This window comes from Strix aluco, chromosome 6 (assembly GCF_031877795.1).
Source record: "Strix aluco isolate bStrAlu1 chromosome 6, bStrAlu1.hap1, whole genome shotgun sequence".
NCBI classification, from domain to species: domain Eukaryota; kingdom Metazoa; phylum Chordata; class Aves; order Strigiformes; family Strigidae; genus Strix; species Strix aluco.
The window spans coordinates 26,036,980-26,064,955 of NC_133936.1; the positions used below are offsets into that span (position 1 = coordinate 26,036,980).

The 27,976-nt window shown below is 40.7% G+C and overlaps 1 protein-coding gene across 3 annotated transcripts; it reads right to left on the reverse strand.

Moving 5' to 3' along the window:
- Positions 1 to 1,650: 1,650 nt before the first annotated feature.
- On the reverse strand, positions 1,651 to 27,424 carry NFE2L2 (NFE2 like bZIP transcription factor 2). 3 transcript variants are annotated; one of them, XM_074829195.1, is made up of 5 exons: positions 27,197 to 27,424; positions 7,448 to 7,717; positions 7,187 to 7,282; positions 6,322 to 6,501; positions 1,651 to 4,204 (listed from the first exon to the last, which is right to left on the reverse strand). In XM_074829195.1, exons 1-5 carry the CDS (start codon positions 27,224 to 27,226, stop codon positions 2,999 to 3,001), a joined length of 1,782 nt encoding a protein of 593 aa, XP_074685296.1. In that variant the 5' UTR covers positions 27,227 to 27,424; the 3' UTR covers positions 1,651 to 2,998. The 3 variants fall into 3 exon arrangements, with proteins under 3 accessions (XP_074685296.1, XP_074685298.1, XP_074685297.1); XM_074829197.1 differs by lacking the exon at positions 27,197 to 27,424 and adding an exon at positions 26,688 to 26,889; XM_074829196.1 differs by lacking the exon at positions 27,197 to 27,424 and adding an exon at positions 26,320 to 26,467.
- Between the last annotated feature and the right edge of the window lie 552 nt (positions 27,425 to 27,976).

Below are 27,976 nucleotides of genomic sequence, written 5' to 3' on the forward strand. Positions count from 1 at the left end.
AATGCCTATGCTCTGAAGTTGCCATCCTTAAATATGGATTAGATCCTCTTGCTCTAAATAGCCATGTCTCACATTCCCCTACTGTTCACCCCGGCTCGGCAATTGTTAGGGGCGTTTTCCTTCCTAGGCAGTGCTGGTGGCAAAGTTGATAGAGGCACATACAAACAACAGCAAGAAAAATATCCCTCACTCCTGCAGTATCTCTGATTTAGTTTAGGTGGTGCTTGGCTGCCCTATCTAGAGCAAATAAATCCGCTTCGTCCATCAAACTCAGCCTCTGGGTTTTCAACCATTGGTATTGACCATTTGCTCCAAAACGAGGCATGTTCTTGTGTTCAGAGTGTGTCAAGGACTGTGCAGTGGGATGGAGTGACACGCTGGTGACATGCAAGGTCAGTATAAACAAGGTAAGCAGCCTCAGAGTGCAGGCAGAGCCACCCGGATTTACATTTCCCAGTGTCTTCTGCAAAACCAAATATTACTTGATGTAATGGGCAGGGTTCCTAGCACTTCCAGGGATGTTGGCAATCTGAGGCTGCAGTTTTTTTCACGACTGTGCTGTATCTGCTGCCTCAGACACAGACAGTTTTTGTGGGCAGGACTACACTTGAAAGTTTGCAGCAAGTAACACAGTATGAGAAGTTGAGTGAAACTTACTTTTCTCTTCAGGAGGGCAGGGCCAGAATATCTGATAGTCCCAGGTTTAGGAACCAAAGACTTTGGTACTGGCACTTGGCCATTACACCTGCCTCTGAAAGAGGATATAGTTAACAGGATCATGGTTCCTGGCATTACACTGCCCTGGAGCAAAACTACCACCTTCTTGGTGAAGCTGCTGTTACTGCTCTGCTTTCCTACTGCTGCTCCTCTTGGGTTAGCTAAGGCTGCACTGCGGATGAAGTGGAGAGAGAGAGAGCGTGTGTGTTTGTACCAGGTACTAGAGGGGCCTCTGCTATTCAGAATCAGTAAATGAGTTAACTGGAATATGACTGATGAGGTGACAAAGATTGGAAATAAAAAATAATTCGGGGTAATAAAAGCTGTTTGCAAAGAGTTACATTTGATACTACTGTGACTAGCTGGACAACAGCTTCTGAAATTCTGTGCATATAGGGAAAAACAAAATGTACCAATGTAATCAATGGAGTCACTGGAGAGTTGTATGGAAGCAGCAAACAGCACAGAGCAGCCAAAACCAGGAGACCTTCCACAGCATCCTGACAGAATAATATTCATCAGAACTACAGCTTTCTGTACTTCCTCTTTGTACCTTTGGGTTTTTTTGAGCATACTCAGAAGGTCCATAAAAAGCAATATAGTATGGAATTGGGGTTATGATAATCTAAAATCATTGCTTTGGCTTTCATGGCCAGCCATGAGAGGAGATGCTTTCTGATGGGTATGCAACTCCAGCACAGTTTTAAAGTTTAGGAAATAAAAATCTCAAGACAGAATTCACTAACCACTGTATCATTTCATTCAGTGTTACTCCAACTTTGTGAATAATGAGCTAATGGAAGGCTGGTTTCCTACTCTGATGTCCCTCTTTAAACCCTTTTTCCTACAATATTATTAAACAATCTTTGCAGGTCCTACTCTACCCTTTTTCAGTATCTCCAATTCTTTATTTTAAAAGAATGTACCATAAGGTCTTGCAAAACAACTTGGTGTTTATTATACTAAATGAAATTATGCATAATATTGTAATAGACACTATTCCTAAAATTACATAGAGTATCAGTAGCAGAAAAATATTTCATATTAAACATGTCTTTTAGAAGTTTCATAGGGAAGATGAAGGAAGATGATACAGTTTTTAATGTTCATCAGATCAACATGTATTTCAAATTACAAAATGTGATCAAGTACAATGAGTCCATGTGAAGAGTAAAAAAACCAATGCTATTTGTTTGCCCAATTTTTATTCTCTTATAAATTGTAATTTAAACTCCACAATGCTTTTCAATTAATTGAGCGCAGGTTCCAAACAGTACAGTTGGTTGGCAGTTGGTGTGCCTTTTTCCATAAGCTCCGAAGTAACAGCAGTGACAAATGATGCTCACTAATTGGAGTCAGAGATGCACAGTGTATTTCTAGAACAATTACTCTAAAGTGTACAGAATTTTTAGCTGGAAAAATGCATAATGCTGACAGTGTCTTAATTAACAGATTTTAAATGCCTTTGAAGGGAAAGATCTCATCATGAATTTAAGTAGCGTTCAAAGAGCAAAACAAAAGTTATGTAAATTTAGCACAGACTTGAAACTTAACTTTGTGTTACACAACCCTTCCAAATGGCAAACTAAAAATTATGCTGAACAAGCAGTAGTAATGCTGACAATGCTGAGTGATACATCTCTGGTTATTAAGCATATTTGTTACATGAAGACTTAGCCTTGGAAAACTACTAAGGATTTCCCTTTAGGGTAATAAAGGTGTATGAAGTAGAGTTAAAAAAAAAATTAATGAACTGATAAATCAAAATCAAACACTAAGTATCAACTTTTATACTAAATTAATATTAAATATAAAGCAAGTATAAATGTGTAAGAAAAATGGGAAACAAACTCTATTGCATAATTATAAAAAAGTATCAGAAGCCATACTGTTTGTCTTGCAAGAAATTATATTTAGAAGGCTAAAATCATTTTTTTATATATATCAAATAAATCTATGAATATAACAAGAGATAGGAACAGTATATAAATATGGTATCTTTAAATATTTACATCTATATGGAAACTAGTCAAAGTGGTGCTATAAGATGGAAATGTCTGTTATAAAAGTGAGATTACAAATTTTGCATATATCCATCTGCATTACACTATTAGTTTTAAACTTAAATCTTCCATAAACTAATTATTAACTTTAAAATTATCATTGCATAGAATTACCTGAAAAACATTACCTAATTCTGCATTCCACCTCACAGTAAAAACTATCAGGATAATGATACAAAAATAATAACTCTGAGAACAGTAGCCAGCTGTGCTGCCCTTCAAAGTTTAGTCTCTGACTTCTTGCTTCTAGGAACAAGAAAGACATTGCCATCTCTAGTTTGGTGCAGTGAATAATCACTAGGAGAGTAAGACTTTCCATCTTCATCACGTAGCATGCTGAAGACCTCAAGGTATAAGGTGGTTAGTTGCTTTTTCATTTGACGAAGGCTTTTGTCATGCTCTCCTTTTTCCTTAAGCAATTTCTCTTTCTCATCTTTTAGGTTACTCAAGTCTTGCTCCAGTTCCACTATATTTTCCAGTTTTCTTTTACGGCAATTTTGAGCAGCCACTTTGTTCTTGCCTCTCCTGCGTATATCTCGAATAAGTGCAAGCTGGGCTTCACTGAACTGCTCCTTAGACATCATTTCATTGAAGTCATCAACGGGGAGATTGATGATTTTTTCAACAGGAAAAGGGATCTGCAGAGCTTTTGCTCTTTGCTCATCTCTTGTGAGATGAGCTTCAAGGCGGCTTGAAGGTTTATCTTTTGTGAACGGAGCTTTGGGGTGGCCTGGACTGGCAGGGGGTTCTTCCTTTGGTGTGTTTGTACACTGCAAACTAGGCGTTTGAGTGCTTGGCCCCACGGAGGAAAACACTTGATCCTGGAACTGCAAAGAGTGCATGGTAGCATTGCTCTGCGGCACGCTGCCAGGAGCACTGTCCATGTCTTCCATTTCAGAATCGCTACAACCAGAAGTCTTATCTCCATAGGCAGATGATTCAACAGAGTGTTCAGGCGATGCTACACTAGAACTTGCATTCAATGAAATACCAGAGTCAGAATCACTACACTCTGGTACGGTTCCTGAGTGGTTGCCATTAAAAGCTTTACACAGTGAGAAATCGGAAAGATCGATAGGTTCACTTAGAATTTCTGCGAGTGATTGACTGATAGCGTGTGTCGTTGCTGTGTCACCATTCGCCTTTGTATCGATAAAGGTGGCGTAGAAATCCTCACAGAAATCAGAGTTTGAAGGGGACATGTCATTTAAAGAGTTCACACTCAGCTGACTAGTGTCTTCTGGTGGCAAAATGCTGGAAAAGGGGCCCTCAATACTATCCAGGAAATCTGGACCACAGTTATCTTTTCTCGTGATGGGTAATGAGCTGCAGTAATTATAGCTGTTGGGCATCTCTGTTGCCTTGGTTTCAGGGCTTGCGATCGTGCTTACCTCAGCCAGGTTATCATTTTCAATGTTAAGACACTACATGGGAAATGCAAGAAAGAATTTGAGCAACACATCTCCAACTGATAAAACCTTTTTCTATAATGCACAAACATCAACTGTTTTAGCAATCAACGTGGACATAAAATGGGTATTACAACATTGCTGTAACCTAGATGACTACAACACACTATGGAGAGACAATCTAGGAAGAAGACTAGATACCTAAGCAAGGGTATGAAGCAACTTGTTCTGGACAAAGCTGTTCAGATTAAGAGAGCAGAGCCTCTTAAACTCATAGCAAGATGCTGAAGAGACCCTCTCCAATGCTACATGGAAGCTGCACAGAGCCCTCCTGTTCTGGTAAATTGCTAGTGGGGATCCTGGAGCTGCCAGGTCTGAACTTTTCACAAGCACCACTGCTAGGAATGGCATGAGTACAGAAAATGCAGAATTACTGAATAAGACTCAATGAGCATTACTAGCACACAATTACTTCCAGCACTCATGTTATGTAATAGATTTCCTCAAAAAACAAGATTCTTTTAGGATTTACTGAATGAAGCAGCTGTTCAGTGCAGAGAAAAGTAATTCTCAGTGAAGTAAAAAGAGTACTAACATGAAGCCTTGCAAACATAAACTCACCCCACATACTTTTATTTAATCTGGCTAACACCAGCGTGACTGTCGAAGACCGTTACACTGATGGGCTTTCATTGGCTACAAGACCAATGTTCTTTCCAACGGGGTGGCAGTTTCTTAACTGAAGCTGAAATAAGTGTGCCTGCTGTCCCCAAAGAATTAGGCAATTACCAAAATGATTCTGTTTCTCTCAAGAAGGGACCACACACTGATTCTTTAACCAGAGATCATTCAAGGCTTAAGCTAAGGTTTTGAATGTGAGAGCTCTTTTTTTTTTTTCCTTCAAATATAATTCATAAAAGGTGATACCCCTCAATTTAATTATCTCACTTCTTTGAGAAAATTATTCAATTACTAGTCAGAATTACTGCAATAGGTAATTTTGGTTTGGTTCCTTAATGTATTTTCAGCATCACTGCTGCCTTTTCACAGCCAATTGCCCTTGTTACTTATGTGGGGCTTTTAAACCTACCACAGCAGTAAAGGTTAGGAAGCTAGGAAAACTTTCTAAAATATAAAAAATGAAGGGAAAATGTAGAGTAGCAGGAAAAACGCAGTTACTGCAAACATGGCTTTTTGTTAATTTTCAGATCTACAGGCATTCCACCAAGCATTCATCTCTAGTGTTAACAGCATAAAGTAGAGCAGCATCATGCTGAAGCACGGTGATATTCTACAGTAATATATTTGAAAATAAATATACTCAATTTTATAGTCTAAGGAAAATATAAATAGAAACATAAGGATAGGAGGAAAAGCAGCCCTAGACCTCCTCTGTAATGCACAATTTAGAAATACAGCTATGTGATTTTTTTGTTCCTTTGAAATATTCAGTTCATGTACGTTACATAATTAGTTCTTACTGAACATACATAAACAGTAGTTATAACTGTACCTGACTCTTCTATGTACCATATATATGTTCTATTAACCATCTTTACAAAACCTTTTCCTTAGATAGAAGTTGAACGTAAAAGTAACCATAAATGATTTGCATAATCAGACACTTCCAAAAAAACCCCAACATTTACAAGAAAGCTTGTGGAAACAATTCCTCTTGTACATTCATAATCAAGAAGTGTCCATTTTTAAGCAGCTGAAATTTCAACCATGATCATGGTTGGAAACTTTGTAGAGTAGGGCTGATGGTTGGACTCGATGATCCAAAGGGTCTTTTCCAACCTGAACGATTCTATGATTCTATGCTGTAACAAGTTCCATACAGAGGCAAACGATGATTTGCTAATCATGAGGAAGTTCCGATTGGGAAGATAGATTGTGATTTATTAAGGCCTTCTGATAAACAACTAATTTCATTCATCCTACGTTTTTCAATATATTATTTTTTAAAAATTAAAGCTTCTATTGAGTTATAGACATCCTACAGGTGTAGGATCCAAGATGATAGTTACAATCACCATCTGTTAGTATGCTATTGTATTGCATTCTCCGAAATGCCACACTCTTCCAAAATATCATGCTATTTTTTTCAGGTACTTATACTAAACCTTTACCTGTAACTCTGGAAGCGACAATAATTCTTCCCAAACTTGCTCTATGTTCTGCATATTCTCTGCATCAGTAAGTGGAACTAGGACAGGCGATTCAGGTGGCTGAGTCTGATCAGCAGAAATGAAGACTGGGTTGCTATTGATCTGAGCAGGAACCAGTGACTGAAATGCAGCTGAAGAAGCCTGAAGTGTTTAAAAAAAAAAATTTTAAAAACCAAACCAACACAACAATAACAGAAAACCGCCACACATAAAAAAACCCACTCAGAAAAACAACTTTTAATTTTCCAAAGCAAAATCTGGTTTTTGGCATTATACCATTTCTGCAGAACAAACAGATATTTCTTAACAAAAGCATTTTTTGTAAACAATGGGATAATATAAAAATACTCTCATGCAAGGTGCTATCATATTAAGGAAAAAATAGGGAAAAAAATTAATCTAGAAACTGGGTGGTGAAGGGCTTATCGTTACACATCAAATAGTCTAGGTCAGCACACAGAAATAAAGCAACTCAAACACACTAACTCCAGAGATCTGCACTAAGTTCACTGTAACAAACTGACAAAGTCCACTACTGTTATTTGCAGTAAGTGCAAGGGCTGCCATCAGCTGGCATTATACACTGAATCCTGGCTGCAGGATTCAGTAAGCAGAAGGAACACAAGAGTACCACTCCACTCCCTCCAGACACAGCCCTAGTTTAAGCCTACTATACTGCTTTATTCCAGCTGGGAGTCAGCTTGAGGACAAAACTCAAATCATATCACAAATTAATATTATGCTGAAGACAAATACTAGTAAGAGAAAACATGAGACTGATCCCCTAGAAGACCACCCATGAAACCGCTGTATTGAGCATTTTTACCTCATCGTCGTCTATAAATGGGAATGCTTCTGCCAAGAGCTGCATGCAGTCATCAAAGGACAAGGCCTCTGCTTCTGGTTTTGAAGTCTGTGTGGTCTAAATAGGAAAGTTATGAAAAAAATGTTACTGCATCTTTGAATAACTGAAGAATCTTCCATTACAGCAACAAATGCAAATTCATTTTAGGTAACCACTAACATTATGTCTTCCTGTGAATGGAAAAAGGTTTAAACACACTCACAAACACATATTAGAGTTTACCTGTGAAAAAACAATTGGTGGCTCAGTATTTTCTGACTGAATGCGCTGAGCTGGCTGAACAGGAACAAATTCACCTGTCTCTTCGTCTAGCTCCAGCTGAGCCAGCAAGGCCTTCTCCTGCTCTTTTTGGAGCTGCTCTTGTCTTTCCTTTTCAAGTTTCTTCTGTTTCTCGAGTTCATACTCCTTCTGTCGTTGACTAAAATCAAAAACTTCACGCCTTGCCCCAAGGTCTATATCTTGCCTCCAAAGGATGTCAATCAAGTTCATGTCCTGCAATAGAAATGCTTTTTTTAAGCAAGCGTCCTCCCCAGCAAAACTGGTTTAGAACAATAGCAAAGCTTGTAATTTCTGTATTAAACAGAGTCATGTAACTGAGGCTTATTCTCTTAATCCTGCAAAGTTATCTAAATAAAATATGGCTCTATATGACCCTTCTGAAGTGTGTGAACTGATGGCTTGGTTGCTGTGACCGGCACAGAGGCTCATAGAAACTAAGCAATTTATTACAATTGGTAAGGTAATACACAAACTAGTCAGAGGATAAATATATTCTTTTTGCCTAAGTTAGCTCACAGAAAACATGAAGCTATAGAATTAATTATACCACATTAAGAAAGTCATTTTTAGGAGAAAAGAACAGAAATTGAAAAGTTTGCCCATGTAAATTTTTTTCAGATGGTCTTATAAAACTGTAAAAGCTGACTAAAAAAATGACGGGGGCTGTCTGAAGTAACTATAATAGCCATACTACAAAATGTATTTTAAAATATTTATGTTCCATCCTGATACTAAGTATTAATCTTAAAGATCAGCAGAACAGGGCTTCAGAGTCACAGGATAACCTGGTTTCAAAGTCACCAAGTGATATAACATCACTGTAGCACTAAACACAATTATCAAGACTACTACTAAAAAATTGTAATTCAAAACTGAGTCTAAGTTTATGTTCTAAGTGCAGTTGGTTTGGAGCAGCTGAGTATAAACTAGGGGTCAACAGGTCTCAAATACTATTAATCAGTTGGCCTCTGGCTCATCACAGAGTCAATCATTATCAGACAGCTAACAACGACCTAAATTTCTTAGAAATGAGCTACCCCTTGCACCTGTAGTGTTTCAGAAGATAAACTAAACTGCTATTTAGGGAAAACCAACTGGTTAATATTATTTGATTTGGCTACAGTTTCTTTTAATTTATTGCATGAGGGTTTTTTTGGGGGGGAGGGGGTTAGTGGATTGTTTTGGGTTTTTATTGTTCAAATATTCAATATTTTTAAGGGCTGAAGTCTGTTAGGTTTCCTCCTGTAAATGAAACCTAACACTCAAAAAATGATCAATTTGGATGTCTGCTGATACAGAATTTTAATACTTGGTAGCCACATTTGTCAGATGGGTAAATGCCAACAATTTCTAGCTGGTGCCTTGGAGTCTTGATTTCATGGCATGTTTCATTATTCTTAAAATTACCTTTTAGCGGCAGCACACAAAAATAATGTTCAGTGTTGGGCATTCTCATCAGGCTAGCATACTACAAATAATATATGGAATACTACATTTCATTTAAACAGAACTTTACTGCTTCAGTTACCACTTCTACACCCAAGATACATTTTTTTGCCATTATTAAACATTCCCTTACCTCTAAAGACTATTTTCAAATAGAGAAGCAGAGTAACCTGAACGCCAATTCCTGCTGCCATTCAGAACAATCAATTCTGTATACCAGTTACGGCAAAAAGCTTTAGGGCAGGTCCACTTTTGAACAAACCAATTCAGTGTTCTCATTTCTTTGTTAAAAATTCTATACCATTAGCACTCATATTTACACATGGCATGAACTACTTCTACCAGTTACTAAAAAAATTACTTTTCTCTAAAATCGGGCAGTTACATAAAATATCTGTGTGTAACACAATGCAGGCATTCCCAAATCTACGACATATTTAATACACCTTGCTGGGAGAGACCAAACTCAGCTTTAATGGCCAGCAATGAAGAAGCTAAAATAATCACAGTGGCTGCCCAAGACTATGTTTGGTCTCTCCAGATTGGCAGGGTAAAACGAACTAATTAAGTTCTGCAGTAATTGGAGATATTGCAATATGGTATAGCTTCATTAAGGGCCAGTAGTTTACCAGCTGCTCACAGTCTCCTTCTGCAGCAGATTCAAAACTGTTTCCTAGTCTCAGAGCATTTGCAATATGTTCTGGATAAAACTGCAGGATCTGGGTTTTAGGGCTCATTTCTGAATTATTCATTTACAAGGCACCATTAAAAATGTGACTCAAAAGACTTTTTGTGTGTGTATAATGCACGCTGTGAAGTAACAGAGCTGGTTTCCTCCCCAAGTTGCAACAGACTACAGCACAAAAAATAGCAGAACTGGTGCTCAGCTTCAATTTACACCATGAAAAACAAAAGTGATCAAAAAAAGAGGTACAGAAGGCATAACATGTTTTCCTTAAGAAGAAAAACCACATAGTCTTAGTGCAAAAACTTAAGGCACAGCTATTAAATCTTTCAGCCATACTACTGGCTATATTCGTTATCAAAATAAGTAGCTTTCAGTGCTGCATCATTTGTGGGAAGCCAGCAACTGGACCAAAAAAATGCTGTGGCTGTATACTACCACCTCTGCGTGTGTGCAGCAATCAATTCAGCAGGCAAGATTATTTTTTGAATGAATATGCTAGCATGGTTTTCAGGATCTTGGGCTGTTGTCTGAGAAATATTACAGCACTTAATTGGCTCCTGTTACCATTCTTCAAGGGACCATATTTATTTCAAGGCACCTGGCAAAGGGCTGAGCTTTGCTAAACAGTGCTGTGCTCTACCCTGGAGAGAGATGCTTGTTGGGAGCACCCTTTTTAATTTTATTTAGTGTTGTGTTTGTGGCACTTGAAACCAAAAGGGTGGTTTGTTTATTTTATCACCATAATTGGAAAAGAGCCCTCCTATTTTCAATTTGAAAAGTTCTATATAAATACAGCAATATTAGCCTTAACTTCAAATAACAATTCGAGTAATAACTCTTCATGTGCATGGAAGAAGTGTTCTTCTGTTCAATATGCTAATATGTAATACCATCAAACAGCACACTGATTTAAATATTAACCTGCCATTTAACACTTATCTATAATTTCAGCCAATGTTTTTAGTAATGCTGCCCTTTTCAAGAAAAAAAAAAAATTCTGGGCATTAGTCCAAAGCCTCAGGTCAAAGTTAATGGAGTCAACATTGACCAGTGATTCACTAAGGAGTGAATCACAACTCCCAGCACAAGGTGATGGCAAGGAACTAAAAAAAAAAAAAAAAAAATTAAAATTGCAGTCTAAAGCAAATATTTTGCAATTTTGTTCCTTCAGCCTCCCCACAGCCTTCCTCTTTAAATTACTTCTCTGCCTTGTTGAACACTATCACACACATACACAGAGGTATCCACAGACACAGGCAGGCACTCTATTCTAGGTTTATCACTGAAGCAGTTTTCCCCTTCCGCTGTGAAAGCATCACAAAAATAACTGTGTATTTGATGCCTGGAGTGTTTAACTAGAACTATTAAAAAGTGTTTTACTTCTCGCCTGTACAACAGCTACCCTCTGATTTTTAGATGCCTCAACACCATGTGCCGGCCACAGAAAGATTCATTTGGAGGGACGAGCAAGCCCAGATTCACATTCGAACTGGAGCATATTCACTGAGAGTCCTGTGAAAGATTCATGTGACCCAGGGCTCGTCGCTGCCCTTTGGAGCCACACTAACCACTTCCCTTAACATCAGATGTGATTTACTGTAAAGGCGCCAGCGGTCCCTCATGTGACGGCGTCCACAAGCACCCGTTTGTTCTTTCCTCCGTTGTGCAATTTCTTGAATTGCATCAGAGGAAAGGATGGTTTTGGCAGAGTCCAGAGGCAGCGCAGGCAGAGCCAGGCCTCTGCTGCAGGAGGAAGGACCCACGCCCGGCAGGACCGCAGCCGCCACGCTTCCCCCACCGCTACTGCTCAGCTCTTGCCCACTGAACACCAACACCTATTTTGAGGGGAAATACATTATGGTATTTTGTGTCTGTATTACCATTGTCCAACATTTCTAACTTCTGGAAAAGTAATACGGTTTTAATATTTTTTCCAAGCAGACAAACAGTGATTTGATTTTGTTTATAGTATTTTCACAATTTTATCAAGAAAGAACTTCTCTCAACAGAGGACATGCTTTGCTTTCCCATGATCCATGTAAGCAGGAGGTGCCTTGTACCCATGGTTAGATTTTTTTGTTCATTTAGTGATATGCTCTTCCAACCACATTGATAGCTTACTTTGGACATATAAAGGCACTTTTAATAAGATAAACATAAATGTTAAACAATTCACATTAAGCCACCATCTGGCCCCCAATGGAAATTTTCATGTTTTAGATTTACATATCAGCATTTGCCATCTGGGCAGAGTCTGTTATACATTTTATGAGAAAATCTCTGACTACATTGTAAAGTTTGACAATTAACTCTTATTGCTCCTAAGCAAACGTATTTGTAGTAGGGTAAACAAAGGAAAGAGACCCTGTTTTCATGTTGTTTTCATAGACTGACTTTTATGCTTTAAACAAAATGCTAATCTTTCATTTCATCCCTGTTTGGTTTATCTGGCTGGTTTTATTTTTGTTTGAAATATAAGCCATTTTCAGGTAGCACTGGTAAAATGGAAACATCCAGTGGCCAAAGTGTCAGCAGAGAAACAACCTGTTATTTCAGACAGTGCTTTCAACCCATTATTAGCTATCTCCTTAATACAGAGCACATCATGGGTTTTGCGCATTGACTTCTTAAAGTCATGTCTTTTGCAACATAAATTAGGATAATGCTAGCAGAATCTCTCACCAGACAAGGATTTTTCTTTCCCATGATCCATTAGTACCTAACTCCAAGAAGAGAGAAGATTTCACATGCCAGCATGAATAAAGGCAAGAGCAACAGAATCAATGGCTATTGCATCCAGCAGGGAGCTCAGACCAGGACCCCACAAGCAGCAGGAAAACACTCCTATAGCTTACTCAGAGACATGGCAAAGTATCCCTCAATTCCTGTGTGTTTTTCAGAAAGTGAAAGGCATGAAAAAAAGCATCTTAAATTTTTGCTTTATTAAAAAAGTGTGTGGGAAGTAAGGATCATGGACCTGAGATACTCCAAGGCAAGAATGAAAGGGAGAGGATCAAGTAATAGCGCCAGTGCAAGAGAAGGAGCTGGAAGCATCTTACCACTTAAGAAAAGCACAGGCTGTGGAAGCAACAGCTGAATGTCTTCCCCTCATTGTCCTCCAAGGGACCTGATTTTGTTCAAGTAGGTTTTAAGAAAGATTTATAAACCATTTGATGTTTTCAGATGATCTCAGAAATCACCATAACTAGTGGTTTATTTTCTAAATCTTTTTCAAGGTAGGTTACTTATTTAATTACAAGTCATAATTACCAGAAAAAATCCTAGACACATAAGCCTCATGCTTCAAAGAAATCACAGAAAGCAGATAAAGTTAGCCCAACACCATAACTCTTTTTAAAAACAACTGAGTTTTGACCCACAATTTTCAATCCCTTACAACTGGAAGTCGAAGAACAAAGGTTAACTCCAGAATGTGGAAAGGACAGTGAGGCCATGAAAAACTTGAACAAGCAGCAGCCCTTATGTGAAGAATGGGGAAAAGGAATGGCAGAAGCTATTTACGCTGCAGGGCAGAAGGGTACAATAGCAATTTTAGATGTCTGGATTTAGGATTTGGAAATGTGACAGAACAGACAGCTGTCAAACAAAGCCACGTGACAGCAACCTGTGATTTGTGAATACACAAGGTCAAATCCCTGACTGTCCTGAGGAGCTGCCGCCTGCTGTCCCACATTCTTCACCGCGTCATTCCAGGCAATCTAGGAGGAAACAGCATGCTTGGGTGGGTGAGGGGGTGTCTTTTTTTCTTTCATACCTGTGCCACTTACTGCTGGTGTGACTAGACTGACGCTAAACCAGTACGTCTTGACACTAAACCAGGCTGCTTCTGCTTCTTGATGCCCTTTTGCTCTTCCTGGCCCTAAAGAGTCTTTGGATGCCTGGTATCCTGGTCAGCAAACTCTTTTTAAGCCCTGACAGGCTAACTTACCTGAAAAAGAACTCTAAAAGGGTTGGAAAGCCACAGCTTTAAAGAACTAATGTTGTAAGAGAATTTTGACTCCGTGTCTATATAAATAAGCCTGTTGAAAAATGCTGACCATGTGTCTTGGGACATTATTCTGCCCCAACAGAGTCATATGAGATAAGCTTAGTCCCTGAAATCCAAGTGTTTGTAGGCAGATTTAATTTTCTTACTGAAGAAATAAAACTGGAATGCTTTGCGAGGCCAGGAACAGACGAAGTCTTGGTATTTCATTAGCTAAAAGTGTTTAGCCTCTGTTTTCTCCTAACATACATGTCGTATTTCAGACCATACCTCCCACTGTATTCCAGCAGGCTCTCCTGATAAATGCCAAATTGTCAGGATCTACTCTTATAAATTAGATTAGTTGAAAGACTCCTTGGCTGGATTGTTCAGCATTCTTAAGAAAGTTTCACTGCAAGCTTGGTCTGGGCATTATTCTGACAAAGACAGGGAGAGACTCTGGCTGGCTGGGAGGACAAAATTCCCCTACAAGTGCAATTCGGGACACTACCCACCTACTCTCCCAGCCCTCACTCCAGAAATAGCTCCCTTGAGAGGTGGATGATTTATGTATTTCACCTGAAACGTCATCTTCCAGGAATGGTATCGACAAAGGCTAGAACTAAGATCCATACAGCTCCCAACATGATGGCTTTCCCATATGATACATCCTACTGCAAGCAAGCTTTCCAAACTGCCAGGGAAAACAGATACTTCATATATTCTCCAGTAATAGTGAAAAGACAGGTTTCTTTAAGGCTGAATAATACAAAATGAGCAAGAATGTAACTGCAATAAAGAACAGCCATTGTAGGCTGTTTATAGTCATTAATGTACTAACTTCATTCCAACTTTAAAAGCTGCAAAATCCTAATGCTAACAGCAAGACCACAGCAGGTAAAGAAAAACACCCCCATCAGAAAGACAGCAAAGAGAAGGAAAAGGAGAGACGCAAAGAGCAGTTTACTTCTTCACTTTGACGATAGTTTTCTATTTTTCTGCAAAATCAATCAATCCTCACCTCCATGCCAATCCTTAAAATACTGAATGTGTGCAAGAGCCTCACAGCAGTCCCTTCCAGCCTGGGGCACAGCAGCAGGGGCAACGTTCTCCTCTCTGGCTCATTAATCTCTGGAGTCAGGAATACGTACATATATCCTTTTCCCACCATACATTCTGTCTGCCTTGAGGTGACCATTTCTGGTACAACAGATCAGGGAATTCTTGCTCAGTGCTGCAGATCTTTTTGCAGAAGATTGTTTGGTGCTCTCTCTCAGGCACTCCAGAAGTACCTGTGTTTTTCTAAATTGTTTAATCAATATGTATTTTAGAAGGTAGCTTTAAAATAAGAGTAATATAGAGCATGCCATTTCCAGGGGCCGAATTGTCCCAAGACTGATCCTGCCTCAACATCTTAAAAAAAAAAAAATCAGGGGAAAAAAAAAGCTAAAACCCATCTCATCTGCATGGCTTACATAAAGCAGAGTCTTAAATCTGACACTGGTACTTGCTTTCTTTGTACAACATCTCATTTTTCAGAAGTCATTCTCTAGTATTCATGGCCAAATCTGTCATACATTTTATCTGCTCCAAATTCCCCTATTTCTGCCTTAGCCTAAAGGAAAACACAGTGAGGTCGAATGTTGTGAGCCAATGACAATCAACGTGAATAAATTTAACTATGCTCATATTTACAAGCACTACCCTGGCTGCTAAGCAAAAGCCAAAAATGGTCATGGGTGTCATCCCACTTCTTTAAACTTAGTCCTAAATCTCTTGACATCCCAGAGTGCTTTCTGGAACATCAGTATCTAAAGCAATGAATCTTACATGTTTTCATAGCTTTGCTGCTTCAGTTAGATGGGTTCCATTCTTCCCTTTTAGGTCTTAATTATATTGTGTTAAGTCTAAATTTCACTTTTCCACAGTATATTTGGCTGGTATAAAAGTGTTGTGGTCCCTTCTACTCAAATTTTGAATCCCTCTTTCAGCTTAACAGAGCCATTACTTGCTACTTCTTTACTGTATTTTGCATCAGCAGCATTACAAAATGATTAAGTCAATAAGCACACAAAGTTAATAAGTATTTAAGTTACAATCTATTACACAAGTTGCATGATGAAATTGGAAGGCTGGCAAAAACATAGGCTTGTTTTATAAAAGAGTGGGTTAGGCTATTTGTTTTTACATGCTTAATATATCAACAAAACTCTGCTGTGTTGCCCCAGCAGGTAAACTGAGTGATTCTGTTGTGGCTGACTTTCTAGCTGTTGTCTAATCACCATGCACTGTGCCACGTAACTCCATTTTGAAAGGTCTGTCTGAGATGGCTATTTGAATACGTCTACCTCATTTCAGAAAAAGCTGATCTTAATGGCTTTATTTGTGTTTGGTTTTCTTTTTTTCTTCCCAAGTCAAAACTGTATCATAAAAAAACATGGCATTTATTGAATTTTGTCCTTAATACAACAAAACAAATACTCACCCTACACATAAACAAATAATACAGAAAATATCAGCAGTATTTTCAGATGTTCTATCTTTTAACCATAGGAATACAAAAGCGTTTGTGTCCCAATTCATTTTATATATTGAACCTACAGTACTTGGAAAACAATTACCTGTTAAATGATTATCTTCAAGCTATCCTGCTGTACCCAGCCAGGCATGTGCTGTGTGCGGACATTGCCACAGGCTACTCATTAGTTTATCTACAAGAGGATTTGTTTATAATAATGGCTCAGTCATCTGGGAAACATGATCCAATCAAATTATAGCACGCTCTTATGTCCAATGAAACAAATCAGGAAACAAGAAAAGATGGATGTAGAAACAGAGAAAAGAACCTAAGAGAACTGCAAATAACACACTTACTAGGTTGTATCAACCTTGGGTTATAACCTATTAGCCACTATTTTGATTTCATCTGGATTACATGCTTTTTGGAAAAGCATGTTTCAAACCAGACAGGAAAACAGTGTGTTTGTGAGTCAAAATATTCTCGGGGATTATTTAAAATCTTCCTTGTACTATACATTGTCACTGCACTGGGATCTTCCTGTAAAGCCCCCATTTTTAGCTGTCATTTTGCTGATGGCTGGGCAAATTATGGGGACAAGCACCAGATGGGGCATTACAGCTGCACTACAGCCTGGATGTGGAAACAACGTGCTCTAGTATCACAAGAAGCATGTTTCACCAAGTTTCACTTCACTGACCTCGCAAGCAACTAACTTTGTTGCTATTGTTCATGGGGCAGACAACAATTGCAAGCAACAGGAATATCTGTGTGGGTTAGAAAGCAGTGAGGTTCACTAACTGTACTGCCAGCTTAAGAATACAGTTACATTGCAGAGAGTAGAGCTTGCTCCAGCTGTGACATGTTCTGTATACATCGGCACACATATGGCAGCATATGTAGGTGCCTACCTCCCACTGCAGTCTGGGGGGCACAGGTGCTAAATACCTTTGTGGATCAGAGTCTTGCAATTAACGTGCACTTTTCACATACATAATTTATATAGATAATGCTGAGAATTCAGTGTCAGTGCAGAGTGTTGAATAAATGAGTAGGGTCAAAATTTTTTTTTTTTTGAGTGTTCAAATATACTTGGAAAGGTTATTTAGTTTCTACAAGGGGAAAGAGAAAAAAACAACAGAAAAAAGGCCAAAAATATACTGTTATTCAACTGCTCACCACTGGACAGTACAAGATTGTAACAGATTTGAGGAAGGAAGGCCCAGTGTGGCAAATTTCTGCTGCAGTAACACTGTCTTCCCAAACAAGCAGTTCATGGTTAAATGGTTTATTTGACACTCATTAGTGGCATACTACAGAAAAGCTTCAGTAAATAACAATACCATTCAACTGTGCACTGATGACCAAAAATGCTCTCCCTAAATTTACATGAAACATCATAGAAATCGTTATTTAATTTGCATGAAAGGAGTATATATAGCTTTTCCCCTTTCTCCAGCCACACCAAGATATATGATGAGAGTTGTTTTTCCATAGAATGAGGCAAGGATAGATTTTACTCATTTTCTTAAGCACTTGTAATTCACATATTTCTCAGCAAAAAGCAATCCTCTAAAAGCCATCAACCCCCACAAGGGTTTCATGAAGCTCTTCCACTTGAAGGTCCTGCAAAGTTAAACAACCAAACCAGAAAGCTCAAGAAGCACCAACATGTCAGGCATCCACATGCCATTTTATTGTTTTTGTACACAATGACAGCTTTTACTTAAAAAAAGGTAAACCCACTGAGGAACCAAACAACACTGTGTACAAAACTAAAGCTTTGTTTCTGTGTGGTGCAATCCAGCCCTCACTTTTTAAAGTCCTGTGTAGTATTCAGTTTATAAGTTGTAAAAGCAAAAGGAGCCAATTCATCTTCCAAGGCATGAACCAGAGTAGGTAAATGGTTTTATACCTCTTACCCCATTATATAAAAGCAGTAATTCTCGATATCCTCAAAAGAGCAACAACCCCCCAGAACTCAACCATCAGGAGTTGTGTTCTTCTATCCAAATCAAGAGCCTCCACCACGCACCACTTTCCTTGGAGCTTCCATGTCTGTCCCTTTGGAGTACACTGGAGGCTCACAGCCTGTACAGCTGATTACCACAGCGATGCCTCTTTCAGCCTTCTGATTAAATGGACAGATGTACCTGAGAAATCAAGGCAGAGGCCAATCCCTGCCTGACCTGTGTCCCTTCACACACTCTACCAGCACCTACAATGGCCAAAACAAGACTGTTTGCCACAAATAATGAACATGTCAATATACCTCTTCCATCAATAAGCAGCATACTCCAGGCCTGTTAATATGGTTAACAAAACAATACGGGGGGGGCACACTATCCAGTTTGCAAGTATATTACAGTATATTTTGCAGACTGTTTAAAATCAGCATATACAGATGATTTTTCTAGTAGAAGACATTACAGAAGATTTGATTGCTTTCCAGATGTAATTAGAATCGATTTGTTGAGCAAAAAGGTTAAAATGATCACTTGTAAAGTAAGACAATACAGAAGGCAAGAAAATGTCAGGTTTGGATCTTACAACAGCTTTCTGCCTTTGACCAAAGCACTTTACTTCCTTATGCCTCAGTAGATACTGGGGTGTGGGGGGGAAATCAGATTATAGCAAGTTATCAGTAAAAATGGCAAGATTCTAAAATTTCTCTACAGCACAGTTAATCTACACAATGAGAGATAGAGATCTTGTTAGGGTAAATCACTACTCAGAGTCAGCTATGAACTGTTAATTGTCATTACTACTTGCATTTTATAAGACCTTGTTCATCATCTCTGTCACATATACACACAATTTATCAAAAACCCTCATCCCAAGCTTCATTTTGAATTTAAAATAATTCTATCGCTCTGACCTTAGTAACACAGTTTTTCAGAATAATTTAAAGCACTCCATTAACAGTTTCATTATTTAAGTGGCTTCCATTCTTCATTTTGCCAGCAAAGACAAACTTCAAAAGATGAGAGATGTCTAGAGATGTTCACACTGGTTATCAGCTGAGCAATGATTCCCAAGAGTGGTAGGTGCAGACTAGATTCCTGAAGTGGCAGATGATAAAGGATCACAAATCAAGCTGGAAAACATTCCACAGAACTACACCATTCCAGTGAGTCACAACAATTTATACTAGTTGAAGAATTGACCTGATATTTGGTTTTAGTGATTGAACTAAAATATTTAGAAAGCACAGTATCAGAAGTCACTGTGCTGTAATTCTCTCTGTTACGGCATACTCAGCTATGAAGCACCTAAACATCATGTGCATTTCCACAGCCAAGGAATTCAACTTAAATAATTTGGGAGACCAGCTGTCAGAAGTTATGACTTAGTTTCAAATATAAGTTCTGTTTTTTCATATTATGCTATTTTAATAGTACCATTTTTATTACTGAAGTACTTCCATTTTCATCCTTAGGTATCTTAAATCCTACTTGTTTCAAAAGTTTACTCAGGTTGGTTTGATTTATTTTACAAATACCCATGGGACAATCTCCCAGAAATTCCTCAGCTGGCACAGATCTGCTCAAGACCCATCTACAGTAGAAAAAATATAATTCAGTGTTATAAACCAGAAAATATGTCTGTACATCTCATGTCAAATAATTCACAGAAGGTTGCACCAGGGTCTACGGTACACTTGTTCCAAGGAACCTTAACGACTGTATTATCTGCACCAGTGCATACGTATCAGTCACTACTGCTGCAATACCAGTGAAGACAAGCGTTAGTGTAACAAGCTGGGGTGGAATACTCCCACTGACACATCTCGGATGACCTCTGTTGCTAAAGTCTCCACGTTCTCCTTCCAGATATGAAGCTTCTGAAAAACTGTTACCCATCTGAGCTGAGCTGCACCAACCTTCAGCGCCGCCCGCCCACACCTGCCACTCTCTTTTGCCCATCATTTTATTACCCAGCTGATTGCAGAACATGTCATCCGGTCACATAACTGCACGCAATCTAACTGGAAATACCCTGGTTTAGGACAAATTTCAGCCTTCTTACCCAACAGCACATAACTCAAGCAAACTGTTCCTGAAGGTGGAAAGAAATGACCGAGTGTCCAGGCGGCACAAAACACAAATGTCAGCTGCAGAGCAGACAGAAAGACTGGTCATCTTACATGGGAGCAGGCAGCATTCAGAGTGGCAGAGCCACATCGACCGCGCGCTGCCTGGGAATTCTGAATGGGGATCTTCCAACAGCCCCAGCAGCACAGGAATTGCTCCACTCTAATTATAGCAGTAAGTAGGGAGGTACTAATTTTACCACAAGGGTTCAAACAAAACCCCCCAGGATCTTTCTGTCTTAGCCCTTTATGGCGAAATGGTGGTGATGATCTGAGCAGTAAGCAAATCAAAGTCACAGCAGCTTTTCACATAACTCAGCTGTCACTGCTTCAACATTTAGTGGGCATTAATTTCAAACACAGCAAATAAGCACACCCTTAATCATAAAACAAACCTCTGAAAGGCAGGCTATCAACCAAGCTCCTTCTGAGTCAATTTCTCAAGTATGCAAACTTTGTTTTGCAAGCAGTCTCCAGGAGTGGATTTTTTTGTACTTACAAGAGACAGCATGTAAAACTAACATAGCAAACAGCAATAAAACTTTGAAACTGTGAGACAGGTGGGGGCAAAGAGGGAAAAGTTGATATCTTTATGTTTCATAGTCATGCAAAAGATACTTCCTTAAAAGGTTTGAAAGAGATGGTTTCAAACTGGTCTTACATAACTTGTTGCTGCACCAACAAACTTAAAGGAACTTTCTTTTCCTTTCCCTTCTCTTTTTTTTTTAAATTGTATTGCTCATAATAATACTGCAGAAATTGGACTAAAAGCCTTAAGACAGTGCAAGACAAGTACAAGTTTGGGTGGTCTCAGCTCCCTCAGTACTGCAACAGCATCAACAACAAAGACATACTTCTTGAAATGGTTTAATTGTAAAGTTAGGAAACATTAATAGTCATTTACAGCACCTCCAAAATAACTTAGCTAAAAATAAACACTATTTTATATTCCTTCTTCCCAGTATACAAACTGCAGCTTATCAGGCCAAAATCAGAAATCTAAACTGACATAATGAAAAACTTAAACTAGATCTGTAGTATATAAATTGCATCCACGTAAATTATTTCTAAGCTATACCCATTCTACTACAGCCTTGTCAATTAGTACTTGTGCTAGGGATTATTAATATACCACTGAGCAGCAGTTATACTCTGCTGGTGAAGCAACATTAACTTTGAGTGAACACTATTATTAACTCTTATTAGCTTTCCAACATCTCCATGATCAACATATCAAAACATTTAATTCTTTTAAAGTGAATATTCAAGTAGAAATTAAGAGCCAAATACAAAGGCCATGTATATCAACACATAACATTTGAAAATGAATGTGTCAGTTGAAGAATACTGAGCAAATATTTCACCAAGAACTCAAAATGGCTAAAGACAGAAAACAGAAGATGCTTCATAACGTCAAGACAAATCCTCTTCACGAAAGCAGTCAAGTAATTAAACATTTTTACCCTTACTTGATGTTGTTACAGACCACTTGGTTATCCAAATTAGTATCTGATTTAAATGTATGGTGCCAAATTAATATTTAAATGTATGGTTCTGAGAGACTTTGCTTCTGTCTGAAATAGACACTGTTGGACTATGCATGTCAATGTAAAACTAAACTAATATTAAAACAAGATATTCTTCTGGGGAATGTATTTTTTAAAATTTACTTATTTTAAAAGGTGGTAAAGAAAAGTTAGGAAATATATGTCTAAAAATCACTGAAAGTAATCCTGAGTCAGAGCTGTCCCCTGTGCTTCTTCAGTACTGTGCTTCTCAGAAAGGTAATACTGTTCTTATGCTTTAGAAAAAACTAAGTGTTATATGATCAGTTAACTTCTTGCTACTGCCAATTAATACGTGACTGTCACTAGCTTTGCTTTTCCTGTACGGAAAGCAGTTACTGGGTAGGAAAGATAAAAGTACACAATGCCTATCTTTACTTGAAATGTATTTGCCGTTACCTGTTTCAGATAAGCCTTCCATGGTTTAAAGCAGTTTTATACACCACAGATAGCATTTCTGGCTTCATTTCTTACTGGCTGGTTTAATTGTTTACCTTAATAAAAGAAATATGCTATAAAAGTATTACTGTTGGGCAATCCTGAGCAGGATTTCAGTTCGCTGTGTATCAGTCATCTTTGGATATTCAAAGCCATGACTTCCAGCTCCTCCTACCTGACTTTCCGTTGGTCTATCTGGAAAGACTTGCACAGGTAGCAGATGAAGTGTTTCCAAATCCAGCTAAACTAGATTATTACCGAAAAAGAACTAATCTGGCCAATGCATTGTATTCTTTTCCCTTCACCTAAAGCTGTATTCTGTGGCACAAAGTCCAACTTTGGTGTAATACACTGTATCAGAAGACTGAACAGACTTCAAACCCTTTCAAGTTCTCTAGGAATGTGCTATATTAAAATAATAGGTTACTTAGGGTTGGAATGAGATGGAGGCCAAAACAAACTTTAACTAGGTGATTAACCTGGAGATTTTGGAGGACTTTTTGCTGGCTGCACCTCAAGCACAGCAGCAGGGGATTAATATTTAATTCATGCCAACAGGTTACTGCCCAGACTTGTACTGCACTAGCCTCAGCCAACACAATCATTGCAAATACATCATGCTTTCACAAATTGGCCTAGTTTTAGTGAATGGTTTAGTAATTTTAAAGCTTATCTTTATAATTTCAAAGAGAAAAAGGAAAGAAGTAGTGTTCTAGATTAAAAAAATCAGACAATTTTCTTCTTTCCAATGAAGCACACATCCAGTGTTACAGGCATGAGCACACATGGCATCATTTACTGTCATCACCTGTACTTTCTGTATTTGCTCCTTCTCCCCTAGGCTCATCCTTTTGTGAGCCTGCAATTGACTCTTCTAAAAGCCTCCTTTAAAAGTCTAATGAATTCCAATAATTTTCAATTACAAACTCTGACGGCTCTTGCTGTTTTGGGGTTTGTCGATTCTACTGAAGGACCAAATATAACAAAATTTTACAACCATATAGGAAAAATTATAGTAAAGAATAGTATGAATTGATTTTACCGAGAACGTAAATGAACAAATACTTCACTTGGCTCCTTCCACCTCTAGTGTTCTTCAACATCATGTCACAAACATATCTAAGATTTCTTTAATGAAATAAGTATGTTCAACATGCTATTGCTACATTCACTTCAGTCAGGATCACAAAAGTAGCAACACCTATCAAACAGGTATTTTTCTGCTTAGCAAATTTAAGATATAGAACTTGAGAAAAAGAAACCAAAAGAAATCAAAAGGGTATTCAGGTGCAACAATAGATACAGTAATCTGACACATTTTTTACAATATCCTTGTCCTTCAGGTTTATACATAATCTGCTGAATTCTTATTCAGGATAAGAATTATACTATCTTTATTTTTTCAATTAAAAAAAAAGAAAAAGGGACAGAGCCAAAACTTACCCTTGCCCATGAACCTCAGTAGGAAGTGTACACAAACCTTCCTAACCACCCACAGAGTGCTATAAAAATGTCTCAAGTTCTTTACAGCACACGACATCATCCAGCTGCCCTCTGCTTACACTGAATGTTCTTTTTGTTCCAGTTTGGTCTCTTTCAAACATTTCCCAACAAACTTTCAAAGCCAAACTCTTCTCCAACTTTGAGTGCTAACCACAAACTTCTTCAAGTCAGATTTTCAGAGGCAGTTAACTTCTTGCACTTCCATCGATTTCCAATACAATTGTAAATTCTTAGCACATTTTAAAGACAAACTATGGAACAGCATTTATATGATGGATATTTACTACAATAATATCCAATTAGCTGTTCTCCTGAAGAGATTGATACAGTCAGCTCCTATTAGTCTACATTCATTTCAGCCAAACATACTACATTACATTGCATTACATCTACCACCAGCTTATCTGAAAGATACTCTTTTGTGAGTTTTGATGGAAAGAAAGCTCTATCAGTGCAGACTGATATCAAGGTGAGCACAGCACAGAACTGAGAGGGTGAAAATAAATACATGTTTACTTAAGATTAGAGCTTGCGATACTCTTATCTACTTCCTCCAAACTTGTCCATAATTTTAGTAGATGGCTTTATATTCAGAAATGTGGATATTTTCTTATATCGGAGTTTATCTACATACATAGATATTTCTACAGATAGTTGGATCAAATATTCCTATTCAACAGGGTTAAACCTCATTGCCAAGAAAGAAAACAAACCAAAAAACCAACCCAAAAACCAAGGACTTGTTGCCAGGCCCGAGCAGTGCACTTGTTTGTCTTTGCCTGCAGAATACACCTCATGTGGAAACAATAGGCCATTAGGGAATAAAACATAAACCCATTCACTTGACAATGTAATGCAGCATGTCATAAAAAAAGTATGTGTAATTCCTCATTAAAGCCCTTTCAACTGAAGAGATCACACTAACTGAGCTGGAGACTCTTCAGGGCAGTTCTCTGAGTAGAAAAACCCTAACAGACACACTTACCCAGGCACTCAGTTACTTGCCTTCTTGGTTTTGCCAGTTCTTACAGCTGGTCTTACTTCAACCTAAGTGCAACCCACAGCTTCATCCTTTGTGTTGGACAGTGAATTCTTGTTGCTCTCTCCTTGTTGTGAGGCTCAAAATTTAATAACTGATGGCTTTGTTGAGCTGTTTTACAAGGTTACAAACAACTATTTCAATAACTTCAAATTTATTGAAGAGGAGAATAGTTACTACGAGAATATCATACTTTCACAAGTATGATTTGAAACATCTTGACACTTGTTCCATTGCATTCTGTTTTAGATGTCTTGATGTCTGTGTTGTGTGTAATAGGCAACATCCCATTTCACCTCTGCATACAGAGAGAGGTACAAGAAAGGAATACTTTTTTCAAGAATATTGCAGGCAATAGCACTTCTAACTCCAACAGAAGTGTGTAGCAGAAAGGCGCAATTTTATGTTCTGGTTAAGGAGTGAGATCAATCCCAGTCCTTCACATTCACCTTTACTGCTATGACAATTGCTACCAGGCACATAAAAGACTAAGAGTTTGTGCTGTATTTGCACACCCATCCGCTCGCTTGCAAAATCTGAGGGGGCTAAATGAAGACTGTTCCCCGCCTCTCCTTTTGAGTCAACATTTTATGGGAAAGGGTATTTGGATTTTCTATTTCATAAACACACTTAAAACTATACAACAAAGATGGTAATCATTTACTATCTAAAAAATGCAATGCCTTTTCAGGCTAGGCCTGCAAGAGGAGAAACCAGCAGCTGTTGAGCTCAGGAAAACTGCAACAGGTGGCTTGGTAGAAAGGGTTTGACGAAGCAGGCAAACAAGTAATAAAAGCTAGGTTTGCTGGTAGAGAAGTTGCGGTGCATTAGGCAAGGTGGTACAAAAGCAGGTACGCAGGAATCAGTCTGTCAAGATACTCTGAGAAATGAGAGCAAAAATGCCACAGCTGGACACTACAGGCAAAAAGAAAATTCACAGGGTGTTTATGTAGCATAGGCCAAGTGCCTGATTTTTGTCACAGTATTTTCCAAGAAACTGATGAGGCAAGGTGGAGGTCGTGGCCATACTACGCAGGGCTAGAAAAACAGATGGGCCAGGCAGAGCTATGAGTGGCCTAAGCCAGAAAAGCAACAGCATTCAATGAACATGAAAAGGTATATTCAACACTGCTAAAGTGATGTTACCTATAGGAAGTACCCACTTAAATACCCTAAAAAATGGACAATGTTAAAAGAAACTCTATTGCATAGCATATATTGTAGTGACATACAGTGAAAGAGCCTCAAAACTCTCAGGTCTTAAATTTGTTAGCGTTAAAAGAATTAAAACAGCTCCAGATTAAGCTTCAAGTATTACTTCTTTAAACCACATACTTAGTTGATAAGGGTATGTTTGCCATTTAAAAGCCCAAGACAAACATGTAATGCTTATATAAACTTAAAGCGGAGTTCGATTATGTTTTCAGTTATTCACCCTGCTCTTGTGCAACCAGCTTGCAGCACAAGAGCACGGAACTTGCCCAAGCTTTTAAAGAGGGTTCGTAGCACAAGAATACAAAGCACAGAGACACCCAAATACCCCTAAGCCTCCAAGAGCTGCGTCTTGCAGGAAACCACCGAGCCTCCATCTCCTCCTGGGTGAAAGCCCCGGAGAAGCGCTCTGCCTCGGGCCCCTCGGGAGACGTTTCCAGCAGGCGGAGGAGCCGGGGCGCAGCCGCCTCACCGCCCCTCAGCAGCGGCCCGGGCCGAGGCCAGCGCCGTCCCGGCAAAGGCTCCGCCGGCCGCGTGTGAGGCTGAGCCCAGCCCAGAGCCGCCCCAGGGAGGTGCATGATTGTGCAACAGCTGCCGCCGGCCGGCGCGGGCCGCACGATAGCGGGGACGGGGCGGCGGCGGGGCCCCTGCCACGGGCAGCCGCGCTACAGCAGAAGGAAACCTGCGGTCACTCACCCGAGTAAGGAGCGAGGGGCGCCGGGCACGCCGGGGGCAGCGGTGCGAGGCTGCGCCCGGCGCGGGCAGCCCCTCCGGCGGCAGCGGGCGCCTCCCCCGCCGCTCCCTCAGGGGCCGCTCCCGGGCCTCTCCCCTCCCCGGCCGCTCCGGGCGCCTGCCCCCGCCCGAGGCAGCACGCGGCCGGCAGCTGCCGCAGAGGCGGCTCCCGGCGGCCCTGACTGACCTTTCCGCGACCGGCGCGAGCAGGAAGAGACCAGACCCGGCCCCCCCCCGGCAGAGCGGGGCGGGGGGGGCGTCCCCGCAGACATCGCCCCCCCGCCCCGCCCGCACCGTGACTCAGCGCGTTCGCAGGGGCGGGGCGGCGCCACGTGCTCCGCCGGCCTCGTGACCGCCCGCCCCGCCCCTCGCGCGGACACCCGCCCGGGCCGGGCCGGGCCCCGCGGGGGGTGGCGGGGGGTGCCGGTGCCGCCGCCGCCGCCCCCTCCTGCGCCCGCGGGCCGCGCTCTCACCTGGGCGGCGGGGGGCAGCTCGATCTCCATCGCGTGGCGCCGGGGGGGTACGGGGAGGCCGGTACGCCGCGGTGGGCCGCGGTGGCGGCTGGCCCAGCACCGCCTGCCCGCTCGCTCCGGCGCGGTTTGGGGACGGAGGCGGCCCGGGTCGGGCCGGTCCAGCGGCCGCCCCCGCGCTCCGCCCCGCCGCCGTCCAGCCACTCAGCGGCCGCGGGAGCCCGCGGAGGCGGCTCTTTTCCCGGCAGCGGCGGCGGCCGTGCCGGGAACCGCGCCTGCCCCCGGCGCTTCCGCGGCCCCGCCGCCCGGGACCCTCAGCTCCGCCGCCTCCCTCCCTGAGGGGCCGCCCCCCGCCCTGCCCCCGGTGATGGCCGGCGGCATCGTGGTCCGGTCGGCGCGGGCAGGCGCCGGTGTCTCCCGCAGAGCCCTCCGGAACCGCGGGCGGCGCCGCCCGTTCCTTCCCGCGCCTTAGCGCAGGTGCCTGTGCCCGCGCCTGTCACGGTCACATCGGTGGGTCACGGTCACACCTTCAGAGATGTGGCGGTCTGGGCGCGGCCGGCGGGCGCGCTCAGCGCCGGGCGGGGCAGGTGGCGGTGACGGAGCGGCCCCGGGCCCGCCGTGTGTGCACCCCGGTCGCTTAGAATTGACACCTTCAGGCGAGGTGTCCCGTCCCGTCCTCCCCACCCCGAGCAGTAATGTCACTGACCCTGGTGACATTCCACCCACCTTTTGATTCCTCCAGCTATTTAACGGGGTTCCTCGGGCGTAACAGAGAGCACGTGC